This window comes from Vombatus ursinus, unplaced genomic scaffold, assembly GCF_900497805.2.
Source record: "Vombatus ursinus unplaced genomic scaffold, bare-nosed wombat genome assembly UNPS02000749.1, whole genome shotgun sequence".
Classification (NCBI taxonomy): Eukaryota; Metazoa; Chordata; class Mammalia; order Diprotodontia; family Vombatidae; genus Vombatus; species Vombatus ursinus.
The window spans coordinates 21,706,819-21,724,271 of record NW_020940527.1 but is presented as its reverse complement, the minus strand read 5'-3'; the positions used below and the strand labels follow the sequence as shown (position 1 = coordinate 21,724,271).

The following is a 17,453-nucleotide window of genomic DNA, read 5'->3' as shown; positions in this document are numbered from 1 at the left end:
GAGAGAGAGAGAGAGAGAGAGAGAGAGAGAGAGAGAGAGAGAGAGAGGGAGAGAGAGAGAGAGAGAGGCAGACATCACAAGTTGCTTCTATCGTTAGCACTTTCAGGGACATGGAGGCATTTCCTAAAACATGAAGATTAATTTCTATTTATAATAGAAAATTGCTTCTAAGTTCTAGATCTGGGCTGAAAAAGTTGAGAAGAATCTTTTGTTTAAGCGACTTGGATTTAGAGGGTCTTAGGGTAACTTAAAGGTACCATAGAATGCAACAAATAGTCTAAACCCCTCATTTTATAGATGAGAAACTGAGGCCCCAAGAGCTAAAATGACTCCTGTGGATTATTGCAATAGCTTTTCAATAGGTCTCCCTGTCTCAAGTTTCTTCCTTTCCAATCCATCCTCCACACTGGTCCTCTAAGCAATATTTCTCAAATACAGATCTGACCTCCTCCTCTAGAAGTTCTGGTGGCTCCCCACTGCCTCTTGGATAGGATGAAAGCTCCCACGTTTGGTTCTTAAAGCCTTTCCAAGGCACTTTCCAGACTTATGGCACTGTGCCCTCCCCATACTCTTTGGTCCAGTCAAACCAGTCCATTGCTACTTCTCACCCATGATGTTCATTCCATTTCTGATCCCGGTACCTTTGGACAGGCTGCTCATGACTGGAATGCACCCCCTCCTCATCCTCTCTCCTCCTTAGAATTCTTGTCTTTCTTCACAACCCAAGACCTGCAACCTGATGCCTTCCGTGGTGCCCCCAGATGCTGGTCTCTGCATTCCCTTAGACTTACGGATGATCTCCTATAGACTTGTAAGTGTAAATGCTGGTTCCTTGAAAGACTGTAAGCTCCTGGAGGGCACTCACTGTTTCATTTTTGTCTTTGTATCTTCCATAGGCATTTAAGATGCTTAGTGATCTATTCATTGGTAAGTGAGAAAGCTGAGATGTGAATTTAACTCCTCTGAGGCCACATCTTGACATTCTGGTGTTGTTTCCTCGGAATGCACAAAGTGAGTAATAACAGACTAAGTCAAGATTTCAGGAAAGTGTGACTTTGAGATCTTTTTTAGTTTTAACTGATAAATACATATATATATATATATAAGCGTGTATGTATATGTCATTTAAAATTAAACATATATATTATATGGCATATATGTAACTTTAGGATTTGCAAAGTGATACACACATATATCTGTGTGACCCTGGGCAAGACTATTCCAGCTAGAGCCTTAATCAGGTTACATGGTCATTTGCTAACAAGTTGCAACTTTCAAGCCACCAAGCTGTTTCTGGGGGGAAGGCACAGACAGAACCCCACACTGTGAGGTGTGGTAATATTCTATGGGGGAAAAGTAACTGTGAATGATACTTTTGCAGAGAGGTGTGCTTTTCAAACATGCAACCAGCAAGACCTGAGAAGTGTAAACATTAACTGGAGAAGGGCAGATGGTATGGTGTAGTGCAGAGAGTTAAGAGGGCTGGGTTCAAGAGCCACCTCTGACTCTTAGGAGCTGTGTGAACATGGGCAAGTTGCTAACCCTGTCTGAGCCTCAGTTTGTTCATATGATAGGCATTCATTTGTTCCTGCTTTACCATGTGCCTGCACAGGTATTCTGTGCCCCTCTTCACCCTGGCTTCCAGCATATATCAGTGTTATTTTTTCCCATTAGAATGGAGGTTCTTTGAGACAAAGAACCATCTTGCTTACTTGTATCTAAGTCTCTATTGCTTAACACAATTACTAGCCCATAGTGATGCTTAACAAATGTTTTCTCTCTGTCTATTTATCTATCTATTTATCAATTTATCTATATATCCATCTACAGAGATTGAACAGGTTACCATCACGAAGATGGGTGTGGGAAGCATCAGTTACAAAACTTGAAAGATCTATTATTTTAAACTATTTCAGAGAATGAAAACTAGTTCTTTTATTCAGTAACTGGGTCACTGTTAGAGTCCTATTTCTTTTTCTGAGAACTTTGTTCTGAGGGGAAATGTCATTCATTTGTGCTTTACAAATACGCCATCAGCTGACTGCAGAAGGAAGGAGTGATTAAGAATGGACTTCACTCACCAGATGTTCCAGGTCCCCCAGAGGTTCTGTTGACATGTGACTTTTCTGAAATCTCTAGAGAAAGTTCTCTTGAGCTACTTCTTGGTCAGTTGAAAGGGAGGGGAGAGTGATGGGTGACTGATAATACAGAGGTGGAGCTCTGGTGAGTCCTTAGAAGTCCAAATGATGATAGAGAATGTCATGGGATTTCTCTAGGGACATAGGGCAGCTGTGTGATTTCTTTAATCTCTCTCCTGAGATCCTTTGTCCAGCTATAAATATCACAGAAAAATCTTTTATATTCACATTTTAGTATTTGTTTTTTTCCTTGGAAAACAGACTCTAATGGCAGAAGTGGAAGGGAAAAATTAATTGAATGTATTTGAATTAAGAGTAAAGGTTCATATCAAACTTCATTTTGACTTAGCAACAGAGCCAATATCATTATTATCACTGAATTTGTGCGAAGTACTTCATAAAGGAACTCAGGGTATCTGAGTACAGAGAAAGATGATAAGATCATTGATTTGGAACTGGAGAAAACTTTAGAAGCCCTCTGGTCCTCAACTGAGGATGAGGAAATGAAGTCCAAAGAGGTTGTCAGAGGTAGGCTGTGGACTTAAGCCCTTTGGCTTCAAGTCCATCACTCGGGGATTATAACATGCAGAGATTAACTTCTGCGAAAACTGGAGCTCTCTAAGTTCAGCTTTCCCAAAGGAAAGGAAGAAGGATGGGCAGTGGACTTGTAATTTCATTGGTGCAGGGAACTTCCAGGTCCACGTGGCACAGTGGATAGAGCAACAGACCTGGAGTCAGGAAGACTCATCTTCCTGAGTTCAAATCTGGCCTCAGGAACTTACTAACTCTGTGACCCTGGGCCTCAGTTTCCTTATCTGTAAAATGAGCTGGAGAAGGAAATGGGAAATTATTCCATTATCTCTACAGGAAAACTCCAAATGGGGTCATGAAGAGTGGGACACAACTGAAAAGCAACTGAACAAAAACCACAAAGTTAATGTAGGGTAACATTTCAAGAAGGTTTGGGACTCACTGTCCCACAGCATTACAAAGAGATAAATCAAGTCAAACCACCTTTAACTTGTAGGCAAAGCATGTTAGCATGATGTTACCTTCCTGCGACAATGCTTCTGATCATACTCTGTATGAGACAACCAAAGGGAAGTAAAATTAAAGGCCAGTTAGCTGTGGCTACTTCCTGACTTTTTTTGGACCACCGCTTCTCCATGGTCTTCTGTGCCCCAACTAGCTCTAATACAGTTCTCCTTCCCACTCTTCACCCCAAAAAAACTGAGATGTGCTTTGTCCATAAGCCATAAAATAAATTTTCAAGTGCTGTCTTGCATTTCTGGACATTGGATGCCACTATATTACTATCCATGTCTTCACAGAATCATAGAATTTGGGGAGCTGGAAAGCATCTTGAGAAATATCTAATCCAACCCCTGTTATTTTGTAGATTATAGAGCAATAAAATTATAGCATGTAAAAGCTAGGGGGACTTTGGAGATAGTATTGCCTAACCCCCTCATTTTACAGGGGAAGAAACTGAGGCCCAGAGAGGTGCTATGACTTACCTGAGATCACATGTAAGCTAGCAAATAGCTAATTAAAGGTGAAACTGAGATGAGAATTCTAGTCACTGGTCTCCTGATTCAATGTTCCATCTGCTATATTATGCAACTTCTTTTCATCACGTTATGATTAAAATTTTCTCTAATACCAAAGTCACTCCATGGTAATTAATCATTTAGGGAGGCATACTGGCATGTTCTGGTCCCTAGGGCACCATTTTGGATTGTCTACTATTTTGGGTAAGACAAGTGAATCAAACAGAATGAATAGATATGGATGCATTGTGATCCATATTGTTGAGCTCATTACATTATCTTTCCCCAAAATCTCTCTCTTTTGAACTTACCTATTTGTGTGGAGTGTACCACTGTCCTCATGGTTACCCAGGTTTATAAGCTTGGTGTCATCCTCCTCTCTCATTCTCCTATCTCACATATCTAGTCAACTGGCAAACTTTGACCATCCTATCTATCTCCACAACCCCTCTTGGGTATGTTGTTCATCCTTTGTTTTCAAAGAGGACTGGTGACATCAAGGATGATATCTTGACTTGTATGTGAATTGGATTTAAATGAGGCAAGAGTTGTGCGAAGTCTTCAGCTTCACTCTTTCTCCCAGAGTCACTAAAGTCCAGAGGTAGGACAAAAGTCAAGATGACTGGTGATGGCCTGGGGTGCAGTGCATGACCTCGGTGTCTTCAATGTCTGACCAAGCTCTACGTGCCCCACAGTGCCTGCTTCAGCTGCCTTCATGGCCATTGGAACACATTGTTCTCATCCATCCACTCCGCCAGGGGTAGTCTTCGCATGCTTGGGGTAGACATCCTCCTAACTCACTGACAGGTTTGAGGCCCACGAGTTACCCTTCACTTGGTTTAGCCCGTCTGCCGAGATGGTTTTCCTGGGGAGTGGCTGCTGCGTATGCTACAGCTTCTTGGAGCCACAGGTGAAAGTTGGGTGCAGGTGGACACTAAAGGTGGATGAGGAGTCCCAAAAAGCATTCAGTAAGCCCTCATACCAGAGGTGCTATTCCTCCCTGAACACTCCTTACGACCCAAAGGAACTCATTGTTGTTCAGTTGTTTTTAGTCATGTCCTTCTCTTCATGACCGCAGTTGGGGTTTACTTAGCAAAGGTATTGGAGTGGTTTGGTGGCATAAGGGATAGAGTACTGGGCCTGGAGTCAGGAACAGTCATCTTCCTGAATTCAAATCTAGCCTCAGACATTTACTAGCTGTGTGACCCTGGACAAGTCATTTAACCCTGTTTGCCTTAGTTTCCTCATCTGTAAAATGAGCTGGAGAAGGAAATGGCAAACCGCTCTTGATTATGTCTACTCCTGTCCACTCACATAACCATCCTACTCATCCAGGCCCTCAAGCTCTCATTTGAACTATTACAATAGCCTTCCATTTGCTCTCCCTGCCTTAATTTCTCTCCACTCCAATTCATTTTCCATAAGCTGCCATTTTTTTATTCCTAAAGTACAGATGTGAGTATGTGACTCCCTTACCAATAAAATAATAATAATAACACAATAAATGAATAATAAATTCAGTGGTTCCCTATTAACTCTAGGATCAAATATTTCATCTTAATCTCATTGTTTTGAAGTTTCTCTTCTCTAAATTTTCTCATGTACATAATTACTAGTGTAGTAGTTCATGCATTGATTATAAATAAGTATATGTTGGGTACATAGGCTCAAAAGTGTTGTTGTTTTGTTTTGCTGATTCTTCACTGATTGGAAAGCACCATCAAAACCGTTTGGAGACATTGGGATAGTACAAGGCATGATTTGTGGTTCAAAAGAGCCAAGTTCAAATCCTGAATCTGACACATATTAGTTACATGGCCCTGAGCAAATCACTTAACCTTTCATTAAAGCCCGGATGATTCTATAAGTCTCTCATTTTTAGATTACTTTCTATTCAAGCAGTGGAAAAATGCAAACACAGATTTAGATACAAGCACAATGTGTGTTTCCAGGGGGGTAGCTCACCATTTAAAGGAATCTTTTGGCTTTCAAAAAGAACCAAAGTTTTTTTTAATGCCTAATTCTTCAGCATTGAAAGAAAATACTTTGTAAAGTGGAGGTTGCTCGTGTGTGTGTGTGTGTGTGTGTATGTGTGTGTCTGTGTTTATGTATTTAAATTTGGGTTTTCTCCTATTGGATTTTCTTAAAGAGTTTTTCCAATGAAGCTAATTAACTCCTTAAGTACCTGATTAGTAAGTAATTATTAAGGAATTACTAGGCGTTAGAGAAGAAAAATGCCCTGGGATACACATTCTGAAGTAGGAGAAGTGTGTCTGCAAAGCTTCCAAAGTCCTCTTTCCATATATATATGGATACACATATACATATAGATACATACATACAAATACATACATATAAATAAATATACACATATACATACATGTACATATAGAGGTATGTATGTATGCGGTGTGTCTATGTGTATGTATATGTATATATACACGCATACACATATATGTGTGTTTATATATGTATATATATATATGTATAATATTCCCATAGCACTGCTTTAGACACCCTGTTCCCTCACAATCTTTCTCTTCTCTTTTGTAAAACTTGTTTTCAGGCAAGCATCTGACCGACTCAATGACAGCTTCATGTGGGTTTGTCACCCTGTCCTTTCTTCCAAGGGCGTTTGCATTTTAACCCTTATTTCTAACTGGGGCCTGAAGGTCTTTGTTCTTTGTGCAAGGACTTTCTTGGCTTGGTGAGCAGGTGGGGAAGTGATTTTGGAAAATAAGGGGATTTCCCTGTACCTCTAAAATTGCATCTTTTATGTGACCGCTCACTTTCCCTTCCTCTAGGACCGAGCCCTGATTTTTCCTGCATTGTGACCTTGTCCTTTATGTAACCATTATATTTAAACAAGAGCCTGAAGCCCACTGAGGTCCAATTAACTTTGGGAGTTGTTTTTCTTGGAAGGACACGACAGGGTGTTTGTCTGTGACAGTCCTGTAAAACGGGGCAGTAGAGTCCCTTCCCATGGAACTCTGTGGGAATTTTCTGAGGCAGGAAACACGGTTCTCATTTTTCCCACCTTTCTGAAGATTGGGTCTCACCGCAGAGGCTGCCAAAAACATGTCTGTTGGCTTGGCGTTTTTTTACTTGGTTTTTCCTATGGAAAGAAGGCTGATAGAAATCACTTTGTCACTTGGTTTGTCTCCCTGTCTGTGTTCTTTAGCAATGTTTCATTACTCAGAGAAGTTCCAACCAAGTTTTCCCAGAGTGGTGGCAGCAGGGGTCCCAAGGTCTTGTCCTTTCCCGTTGGTTCCATAGCAGTGGGTACCATGTGCCCCATTATTCCCTCATAATGCCATGCTACTCATACCACAATACTTGCCCTGGGCAGCATCACTCCAGAAAATGACAGAAAAGTCTCCCTCCTCTCAGAAAGGGGTCAGCAGCCCTAAGACATAAATAATAACAGTGGAGGATATTTATACAGTGCTTTAAAGTTCACCAAACTTACTTTTTGTTGTTGTTATTGTTCAAACTTAAGAGTTGATCTGATAATAATAGCTAAGATTTTATAAAGTGTTTACTATGTGCCAGGCACTGTGATAAACACTTTACAATAATTATCTCATTTGATCCTCTCAACAATCCTGGGAGGTAGATGCTATTATTATTTCCGTTTTACAGATGAGGTCCCATCTGGTCACACCCTATCTCGGGCAGCTAGATGGCACAGCGGATAGAGTGCTGGGCCTGAATTCAGAAAGACTCATCTTCCTGAGTTCAAATCTGGCCTCAGACACTTCCTACCTGTGTGACCCCGGGCAAGTCACTTAATCCTGTTTGCTTCAGTTTCCTCATCTATAAAACGAGCAGGAGTAGGAAACGGCAAACCACTTTAGTATCTTTGCCAAGAAAACCCCAAATGTGATTATGAAGAGTCAGAACTAAAAAAGACTTAACAACAACAACAGATGAGGAAACTGAGGTATACAAGGGTTAAGTGAGTTGCCCAGGGTGATACATCTAGTAAGTGTCTGAGGCTGGATGGGAACTGTCAGTCAGCAAACTTCCCCACTGAAGATCTCAGCAACTTCTCTGTAATTTGTGGACTTCTGGAATGGTCTGGGAGCATTCCAAGATGAAGTGACTTGCCTATCGTCACAGAGTCATACGTATCAAAGGCAAGACTTGGAGTCTAAGTCTTTCTAACTACGGTGGCCATCTATCCATCATAAACATATTTTCTCTTCTTAAAATCATTATTTTATTTTATTTTTACAACAAGCCTCTGAGGTAGGTAGTAGAAGTTTGAACATACCTATTTTATAGTTGCATAAACTGAGGTTCAGGCAAATCGAGTGACTCTCCTAAATTCATACAACTAGTAAATAAACCATGAATTTATCTTTTGGCTTCACAAAACAAATTATTTTTTTTTTCCATGTGAGGCTAAGGATAGGTACTCCAGCTGTGATTTCATTAGTATAGGGAACTCCTATTTGAGAAAACTCTACCAGTACAAGCCTGTACCTTCCCTCCAATTTATAATTATATTTATTTATACATTTATATATAAACATATATTATTAATATATATTAATATGTGTTTGTATGTTTATATGAAACACATAAAACAAATATATAAATATTATATAAATATATAATGTATTAATAATATATTTTGTATATAAATATATTTATAATCAGAGAACCAAGAGCTTTAGCACCTTGCCCAGGGTCACACAGCCAGTATGTGTCAGAGGCAGGATTTGAACCTGATCTTCCTGGCTCAAATGTTGGTGCTCTTTTTTTTTTCCGGGTGGAATATTAAATCACAAGAAATGAAATAGAAACCCACTGTGTTCTATGGCTCACACGGCGCTGGCAAGCTGGAGATGACAGGCTTTTCATCGCCTTCTCTCTCTGTGATTCAGGCTTCCATGAGCCCCACTGCACCACAAGGTAGAGCAGAGCAAATTGCACCTCGACGGGGGCACTGGGTCCTCATTCAAGTCCATTAGATCTGCTGCTGCTCTTAGCCCAGGGACCACGCATTTTACTGTAACTAAGAAAGTCTTAGCAGGGCTCATCTGTGGTTTGAAAGTTCAGCAACTTTTCCTTTGGTCTGACAAAATGTTCCATCAAAGCATTTTATCCACTTCCCTTTGCTTTGGCCCCTTCCAACCTCCTCAGGCTTTTAATGCTCTATTTCCATTGTTCCACGGATTGCCACGTTGTCTGTGCAAGGTATGTTTACAGAGATAGCGGGGAAGCTTTCTTATCAAAGAGAGTTTACTCCTTCCCTGTTCACCTCAAGCGATAGCTTTCCCTTCTTGTCCAAGACCTACCACCATGGGGGTTTAAAATGTGTACAAATCCAGTTGGGGTTCACCTGTGCGCTACGTGTCTGGGGGACAATTGATATGAAAGAAAACCAGCTGTTTGATGTTTGGTAATGTCTTTTGGTTCTGTCATATATTTATTTTTTGATTAATGAGAACCAGCCTGAAGTCAGACCACTACAAGGCAGGTGCATTGTAGGCACGGGTGTCTAATATTCAGATAATTAAAATGCTGAAAGACAGCTGGGATTACATTTTAGAAGCAAGGTGATATAGTGGGATAGGGTGCTAAACGTGGATTTGGGAAGACAGTGATTCAAATCTAGCCTTAGACACTTACTAGCTGTGTGTCCCCGGGAGGGGCACTTAACGTCTCTCTGTCTCAGTTTTCCTATCTATAAAATGGGGATGATAATAGCACCTACCACCCAGCGTTGTTACGAGGACCAAATAATATAGGAAAGAAGGAAGAAAACAAGTATTTATTAAGTACCTACTATGTGCCAGGCACTCTGCTATATTGTTGCTTAGTTGTTTTTCAGTCATATCCAACTCTTCATGATCCCATTTTTTTTAAGCGAAGATACTGGAATGGTTTGCCATTTCCTTCTCCAGCTTGTATTATGGATGAGGAAACTGAGGCAAACAGGGTTAAGTGACCTGCCCAGGGTCCCACACCTAGTAAATGTCTGTGGCTGGATTTGAACTCAGGAAGATGAGTCTTTCCAGGCCCAGTATTCTATCCACTGAACCACTTACCTGCCCCTTGGCACCGTGCTAAGTGCTTTACAAATATTATCTCATTTGATCCTTACAACAACCCTGGCAGGTAGGTAATATTTATGATTCCATTTCACAGTTAAGGAAACTGAGGCTGACAGAAGTTAAGTGACTTGCTTAGGGTCACAGAGCTAGTAGGTATCTTGTAATGCTGGGTTTGAACTCAGGTCTTGCTGACTCCAAGGCCAGCGCTCTGACTTGCCACCTATCTGCCTCTGATAACATATGTAAGGTACTTTGCAAACCTTAGTGTACTATATGAATGCTGGCTATGATCTGAAAGATCATTAGTCTAATCCTTTCATTTAACAGCTGAGGAAACTGAGGCCTAACGAGGTTAAGTGATTTACCCAAGGCCATATAAGTAGCTGGTAACAAAACTGTAACTTGAACTCTGATTCCAAATCCAATGTTCTTTCCACAGTACTGTGCTGCCTCTTATGGTACTTTCCTTATCTGTCAAATAGGGTAGTAACAGCACACATAAAAGGCAGCTCCATAGTGCACAGAGCACTGGGCCTGGAATCAGGAAGGCCTGAGTTCAAATCCAGCCTTAGACCCTTCCTCGCTGTGTGACCTCAGACAAGTCACTTAACCCTGTTTGCCTCAGTTTCCACAACTGTAAAATGGGATAATAATAGCACCTACCTCCCATGGTTATTGTGAGGATTAAATAAGAGAATAATTGTAAAGTGGTTAGCACAGTGCCTGGTATATAGTAAGCGCTATATAAATAGCTGTTATTATTATTAGCTACAAGTTCATCATAAGATCGTAAATTTAGAGTTAGGAAGGATCTTCAAAGCCACTCAGTCCCCTCATTTTACAGATAAGGAACCTGAGGTCCAGCTAGGTTACGTTAATCTCCCAAGATCACACAGGTAATAAATGGGAAATCCAGAATTTCAACCCAGGTCCTATAACATGAAATCCAGGACCCTTTCCACCTTCTTTTCTGCATTCTGCCTTGAGTTGCAAGGATCAACCGAAGTAATGTATATAAAATGCTTTGCAAACTGAAAATCCCTATATAGATGTCAGCTCCGATGATTAGACCACTCAAGGGTTCCCTGCCTTCTGAAGAGCGTGCTCCCTCCACGTGCCCCTGCTTTTCATTAGCTCGTGCTTGTAGAAACAAGCCTTATCTTGTACAAGGATTGTCGTAGCTATTAGGCTGAAGAGCAAATGCCCTCTGAGAGCTCATTCACAAAGGACTGGATCCTCTGTTCTTTAACGTAGCAAGAAAGCAAGAGAGGGCCACAAGTGATTCCCTGAAGGCTTAGAACTCATAAGCCAGGTGACCTCATAACATGACCTCCTGTAATTATTTTCAGCCTCTCCACATTTTCCCTATGCCCAATAATGCCTCTATACAAGTCAAACAGCAGAAGGGAAAAAAAAATTATTGTTCCCTGGTGTTCAAAATGAAAGGGAAGGATTAATATAACCTTTGATATAGCCCCTTCCAATGTGCTTGGGGATAGAAATAATTTAAATTGGGTGAGCAGAAAATAATGCTGATTCACTTTGCCATAAGAATAATCTGGCTGAGAGTGGGCAGTGGGGTCTAAACAACCTGCATGAGCCAGTGTGGTGCGCTTAACTTTTAAAGGGTGTTTTAGTGAAGACCAGTGAGACCATTAGGAGTCCCCAAGTTGTTCCCTAATTTAATCTACTTAGAACAATTCTAAAAATTAGAAGGATTATAAACTTAATGATCTTAGAGGTCATATAATTCAGTCCCCCATATTACAGATAAGAAGCTGAGTCTCAGAGTCAAAGTGACTTGCCAAAGGTCACACAGAGCCAGGATTTAAGCTTAGGGCCACTGCCTACAGAGCCTGACTTTTCCTCACCGTCTGCCTCAAGTGACTAGCGGTTATTCCACATCTGCTTGAAAACCCCAGTGACCAGGAAGTCATTGCTCTCTGAAATTACCAGTTCCATTTTTGGGTAGTTCTTATTGTTAGGAAGTTCTTCCTTCTTTGTTAGGATAAAAATTTCCTCTTTGTAACTTTCATCCATCCCTTTGGGACCAGGCTGAACAAGCTTTATCCTTCCTCTACTGGATAATTCTTCAGGAAGTCCTGAGTTCAATCTAGCTTCAGACACTTACTATGTGATCCTAGACAAGTCATTTAATCCCTGTCTGCCTCAGTTTTCTCACCTGTAAAATAGGGAGGTAATAATAGCACTTACCTTCCTAGGGTTGTTGTGAGGATCAGATGAGATAATTGTAAAAGGTGCTTAGCACAGTGCTTGATGCATAGGTGCTATAACTACTATTCATTATTATTATTACATATATTATTTCTCTCATCTATTCTCAACAAATAGGTAGCTAGATTTTGGTTTGGGGGCTAGGATTTTATAGTGTAGCTTTGGTTTGAGGGATTGGAAAACATAGCGAGATTTTCATATTTCCTGTTAAGACCTAGAATATTATTTTAAAATTTATTCTTCTATCTAAAACCACATAGATTTCCTCAACCTGGTCCTGAACTTATGAGGGGAGCAGGAGAGAGAGACACTCTCTTTGTGTGTAAGGCTTGAGGCTGAATGAAATGATGCAATGAGCAATGCTGGCATTGAAAATGAGGTTTGGCCTTAACAGATTCCACTACATAAGATGAGATAGGTGCCCCTGACTCTATTCTCCTTTGCTGCCCAAGAACACTCCATACATTTCCTCTATGTCTTGTTTTTCCAATCTTGTCTCCTCTGTCCACTGTGTCTGACTGAAGGAAAAAGGGGATTGGCAAGTATACGTTGTCTCAATGCATTCTGAAAGAAGGAACTAATTCACTCTCCAGTAGACCTTCCCCACAGTGTAGCTGCTTCAAGGTGGACTCCTGTCATTATGCTGTGAGTGGATCCCGTTCTTTTCTCTGACTGGATAGCTTAGATATGCCTCAGACATAGGCGCATCTCTTGGCAAGTAAAGAACAACAACAATAGTTTATGTTTATGGTGGGATGGCACTTTTTTCTGAAAAAGATCTGGGAGGGTTAGTGGGCTACAAGCTCCATACGTGTCAGTTGGGTGATACACCAGCTAAAGTTTATGGGATGTTGGATGCTATAGAAAGGTGTACCTTCTGGAAATGAGGCAGCGAAAGCCTTGCTTAGTCTGCTTTGGTCAGATGTCGTCTGGGGGGCTGTTTCCAGTTCTGAGTGCCATAGTTAGGCAGGCTATTGATAAGCCAGAGACTTTCTGGAGGAAAGCAATTGGGATGATGAGGGGCATCCAAATCCACACATTCTGAGGATTAGTCAAAGGAAATGTGGATGGTTACCTTGGAGAAGAGAAGATTGAGTCAGAGTAGCAGAATTATGGTGGCTGTCTTTGAGGATTTAAAAAACAAAACAAAACTGAATCAAGAATTCTATTTATTCTGCTTGGTCCAAGAGGGCAGCACTAGGAACAGTGTGTGGAGGTTTCCATGATGCAAAGAGAAGTTTCCTAATAGGTGGTGCTATTAAAAAGGAGAATGAGTCTGCTTGGGAGGCAGTGAGTTCCCACTCATTGGACGACTTGAAAGCAAAGGTTGGATGACTACTGGTGGAGTTTTTTTGGTAGTGAAGTTTTTTTTTCCAGTATGTGTTGGACTTAATGAGGATTTCCTTGCAATTCTGAAACTTCTAAATATAGTCATTTAAATTTTGTGAAACACTTTACAGAGCAGTCAAGTGGCGCAGTGGATAGAGCACCAAGACTAGAGTCAGGAATATCTTCCTGAGTTCAAATCTGGCCTCAGACACTCACTAGCTGTGTAACCCTGGGCATGTCACTTAACCTTGTTATGCCTGTTTCCTTCATCTGTAAAGTGAGCTGGGGAAGAAAATGACAAACCATTCCAGTAGTCTTGCTAAGAAAACCCCAAATAACATCACAAAGAGTTGGACATGACTGAAATGACTGAACAACAACAAATATATCACTGCATACCAAAAAAGAGAGGATTTCTATAAATATTAAGTTGGTATTATTGTTGTTGATGTTTCTGAAATATTTTGAAGATGGGCTTAGATTTATTCTAGTTAGTTATTGACTCTCCTTCCTGTTACCCTGGTAGAAGACATTAAGGATATTCCTTTGAGTTCCATGTATTTTTTGTTAATCCTCTTTTTTCCCTTTTTTTTTTAGTGATTTCTCCCAAAGCATCAAATGACTCCACTTTTGAGAAAAAGAAAGAGACGTGGGCATTTTTTGAAGGTAAAGTATCAATTACCCTCACAATCAAATGCCACTAACCATGGATAAGAAAGGGAATCATAAATCTAGGTTTTCAGTTTTACTATGGCAACCATATTTATCTTCCCTTTTGCCTATACTTAGATATCAGTTAAATGGCACCCAGATGGTGTGAAAGAGTGTGTTTCAAACTTAGAGATGATGATAACAATGATGTGATGATGAGATAGCATTTATATAGTGCTTGACTGCTAGGCTACACAGTGAAAAGAGGCCTGGATTTAGAGCTAGGAAGACCTGAGTTCAAATCTTGCCTCAGACACTTTTAGCTATGTGACCCCAGGCAAGTAAGTTGCTTAACCTCTTTTAGCCTCAGTTTCCTTATCTGTGAGGAGGGTGAACTCAATAGCCTCTAATATCTAGATCTAAATCTATGCCCCAGAATTCCAATCTGTTTGCCATGACAGTACTTTCTTTCATGGATTTCTAAAGAAATTTAAAGTTCAGTTTGGAAATCACTGAGGTTGATTAAAAAAGGCACAATAAATTATTATTATGAAATGTTTACATGATATGGTCATAAGCGACCTACAAATGACTTCAATAATGAGAGAGCCAATTCTTTTTTTTTTTTCTTATACAATGGACTTCAGCCTCTTTTGTCTGCCATATTTATATTTTCAGGCACAATGGATAGAGGTCCAGGCCAGGAGTCAGGAAGACTCATCTTTCTGTGTTCAAATCTAGCTTCAGACTAGCTGTGTGACCCTGGGCAAGTCTCTTGATTGTGTGTGCCTCAGTTTTCTTATCTGTAAAAAGAGCTGGAGAAGGAAATGGCAACACATTCTAGTATCTTTGCCAAGAAAACCCCAAATGGGGTCACAAAAAGTTGGACATGACTGAAAAATGACTTAACACTCATACTTTTCTGAGCGGTAGCCTCACATCATTAACTACCTATTACAAATTTCTGACTGGATATCACATTGGCATTTCAAACCCAACATATTCAGAAGAGAACTTATCTTTTTCCCCAAATGTAACTTCCCTATTTTTGTTGAGGACACCCCAATCCTTCCAGTCATCAAGGTGCACAACCTTGGAGTCATATCTCTCTCCTTTCCCTCACTCCCTCCATGTGTACTTAGTTGCTAAATCTTACCAAATCTACCCCCACAACATCTCTTGTATCTGTGCCCCCTTTTTTACTCATAGGACTGAATCCCAATTTAGGCCCTCATACCCTCTCATCTGGACTATTTCAATAATCTCCTAATTGGTATCCCTGCCTCAAGTTTCTCCCCACTTCAGTCCATTCTCCACACAGCTACCAAAGCATTATTCCTTTTTTCCCGTTTATTTATTTATTTATTCATTTATTCATGCATCCATGCATTTATTATTATTTTTAGCATTTGTTTTTTAAAAAGTTGAGTTTCAAATTGTCTCTCTCCCTTTTGGCCCTCCCTCACCCATTGAGAAGGCAATCTGATATCAGTTTTACATGTGAAGTCAAACAAAACATAGAAAGCATTATTCCTAAGAGCTAAAGAAGGACCAATCATTCTGCTTCTTGTTCAACAAGTTTCTTTAGTGACCCCTTATTCCTTCCAGGCTAAAATATGAATTCTTGCATTAGACATTTAAAGCCTTTACAATCTGGCTCTAGCCTACTTTTATTTATTTTAAATTACCTCCCTTTACACTCTCTTTGTTGAAGACAGTGATTATTGCTATTTTTGTCTTCATATCTCTAGAATAGTGCCTGGCTTAGAGTGGATACAAGTCGGATGCTTGTTGAATGAATGTTTGATCCCCTCCAGTAGAATATAATATCTTTGAAGGCAAGAATTGTTTCAGTTTTGGTTTTGTGTCCCCAGCACCTAACATGGTGCTTGCATTCAGTAGATGCTTAATAAATGTTTGTTGTTGAATTTGTTGAATTTTGTAATTAGGAAATAGTACATTGTAGATTTTTCTAGCAATGTTTGTTATTCAAGTGAACATTAATCATTCAAAACTATCTTCAGTAACTTCAACATTCACATGTTATACTTCTAATACTTTGGCACTGAGCTCATGAGGTAGCCATGAAATCAGGGAATACCCATTTCTTAGGGTCACTGGTTGTTATCCTGTGCTCCAAAAGATCCTTCCTTTTCAATCTTCTCAGTACTTATGACCTCCATTCCCATTATTTGAAACTGTTCCACCTCCAAGATCGCGAAATCCCCTGATTTGAACAGAAGTCAACTTTTGTGTATTTCCTATCCTTTTATGCCTCTGTACTTATTCTTCACACTCATCAACAAAGCATTTATTAAGTGCCTACTATGTGCCAGGCACTGTACTAAGATCATCACAACCTCTGTTTCACATATCAGTCTATCACTCTTGTTTTGTCTTCATTTCCACTCATCATCCTTGAATCAGCTACGCTCACTTTCACCCTTCAACTCTCTTGGCCCCTTCTCTTTTCATTGCTTCTTTTTTGCTAATTGTCACTCTGGGTAACTTCTATGATCTTCTTTAATGTCTGAGTTGTGGAGCACTGCTAGAGGAAGTCATGAATCCAGGTTGGCTGTGCCCATCTTAAAGTTATGCTATCTAACCTCATCTGAGCTCTCATTACTATGTGGAAATCCTTTGACTCATCTCTAATTGATTTAATGGCATATCTCACACACTTTTAATTAGGAATACAGTTCAAAGTAGAAAACTCCTACCCCTTCCTTTCTCCTTTAGTTTTTGCCTTGAAGCTAGCTTGGGTCAAACAAATTACTCCAGCTATTTCTAATCATATTGCCAGAAGAGATGGACAAAGCTGGAGGCAGCTGTCTCCATTGCACACGATGGCCCTGAAGTAGAAGATCTGTAGTCCAGACCATAGTCTGTATACTTTTTATTCTTCCACTGAATTGTAAACTCCAGAAGATAGGGATCATGTCAATTAAAATGATATCTCTCTATTTCTGAGTTTTGGCAGAAGTATATTGGAGATACTAGGTTTTTCTTTTTTTTTTTAATTGAATTGCGTATTAGGAAAATATTGAGTTTTTATCTGAGTAGATTTTTTGGCAGTTTATTTATGGAGAGTGGAAGGTCTTGCTCAATGTGTCCCAATAGAACTTTGTCCAAGTTTGGACTTTGGCCTAAAGATTCTAAGAATCTTTCTCTTTGTTTGTAATTTAGCTCTCTTGTGAGGGATCAGCCATAAGATTTCGGTTTGACATAATCCTCAATGATAAATTCAATTCAGAATATTCTTGTTACCATTTTCAGTAAAATAAAAATTCCAACCAAGAATGCAGATTTTCCACCAAATAATGTGTGTGTGTGTGTGTGTGTGTGTGTGGAGGCAGACCTTATATTCCATTACTTTCCAGGTAGCTGATCTGGTAGAAAGTATTATTATTATTATTGTTGGCAATAGGAAAACTGAAGTAGCCAGAGTTTGTCATATTTGCTTATTTATTTACAAATAACTGTTT

General features: G+C 40.0%; 1 protein-coding gene across 2 annotated transcripts in view; it reads left to right on the top strand.

The window, feature by feature from the left end:
- VSTM4 (V-set and transmembrane domain containing 4) overlaps positions 1–17,453 on the top strand; it is a 135,429-nt gene that overhangs the window by 28,884 nt on the left and 89,092 nt on the right. For both annotated transcript variants that reach the window (XM_027861089.1, XM_027861082.1), the window contains exon 3: positions 13,915–13,983. In XM_027861089.1, coding sequence (XP_027716890.1) covers positions 13,915–13,983 — 69 coding nt within the window. The remainder of the gene's footprint in view (positions 1–13,914; positions 13,984–17,453) is intronic.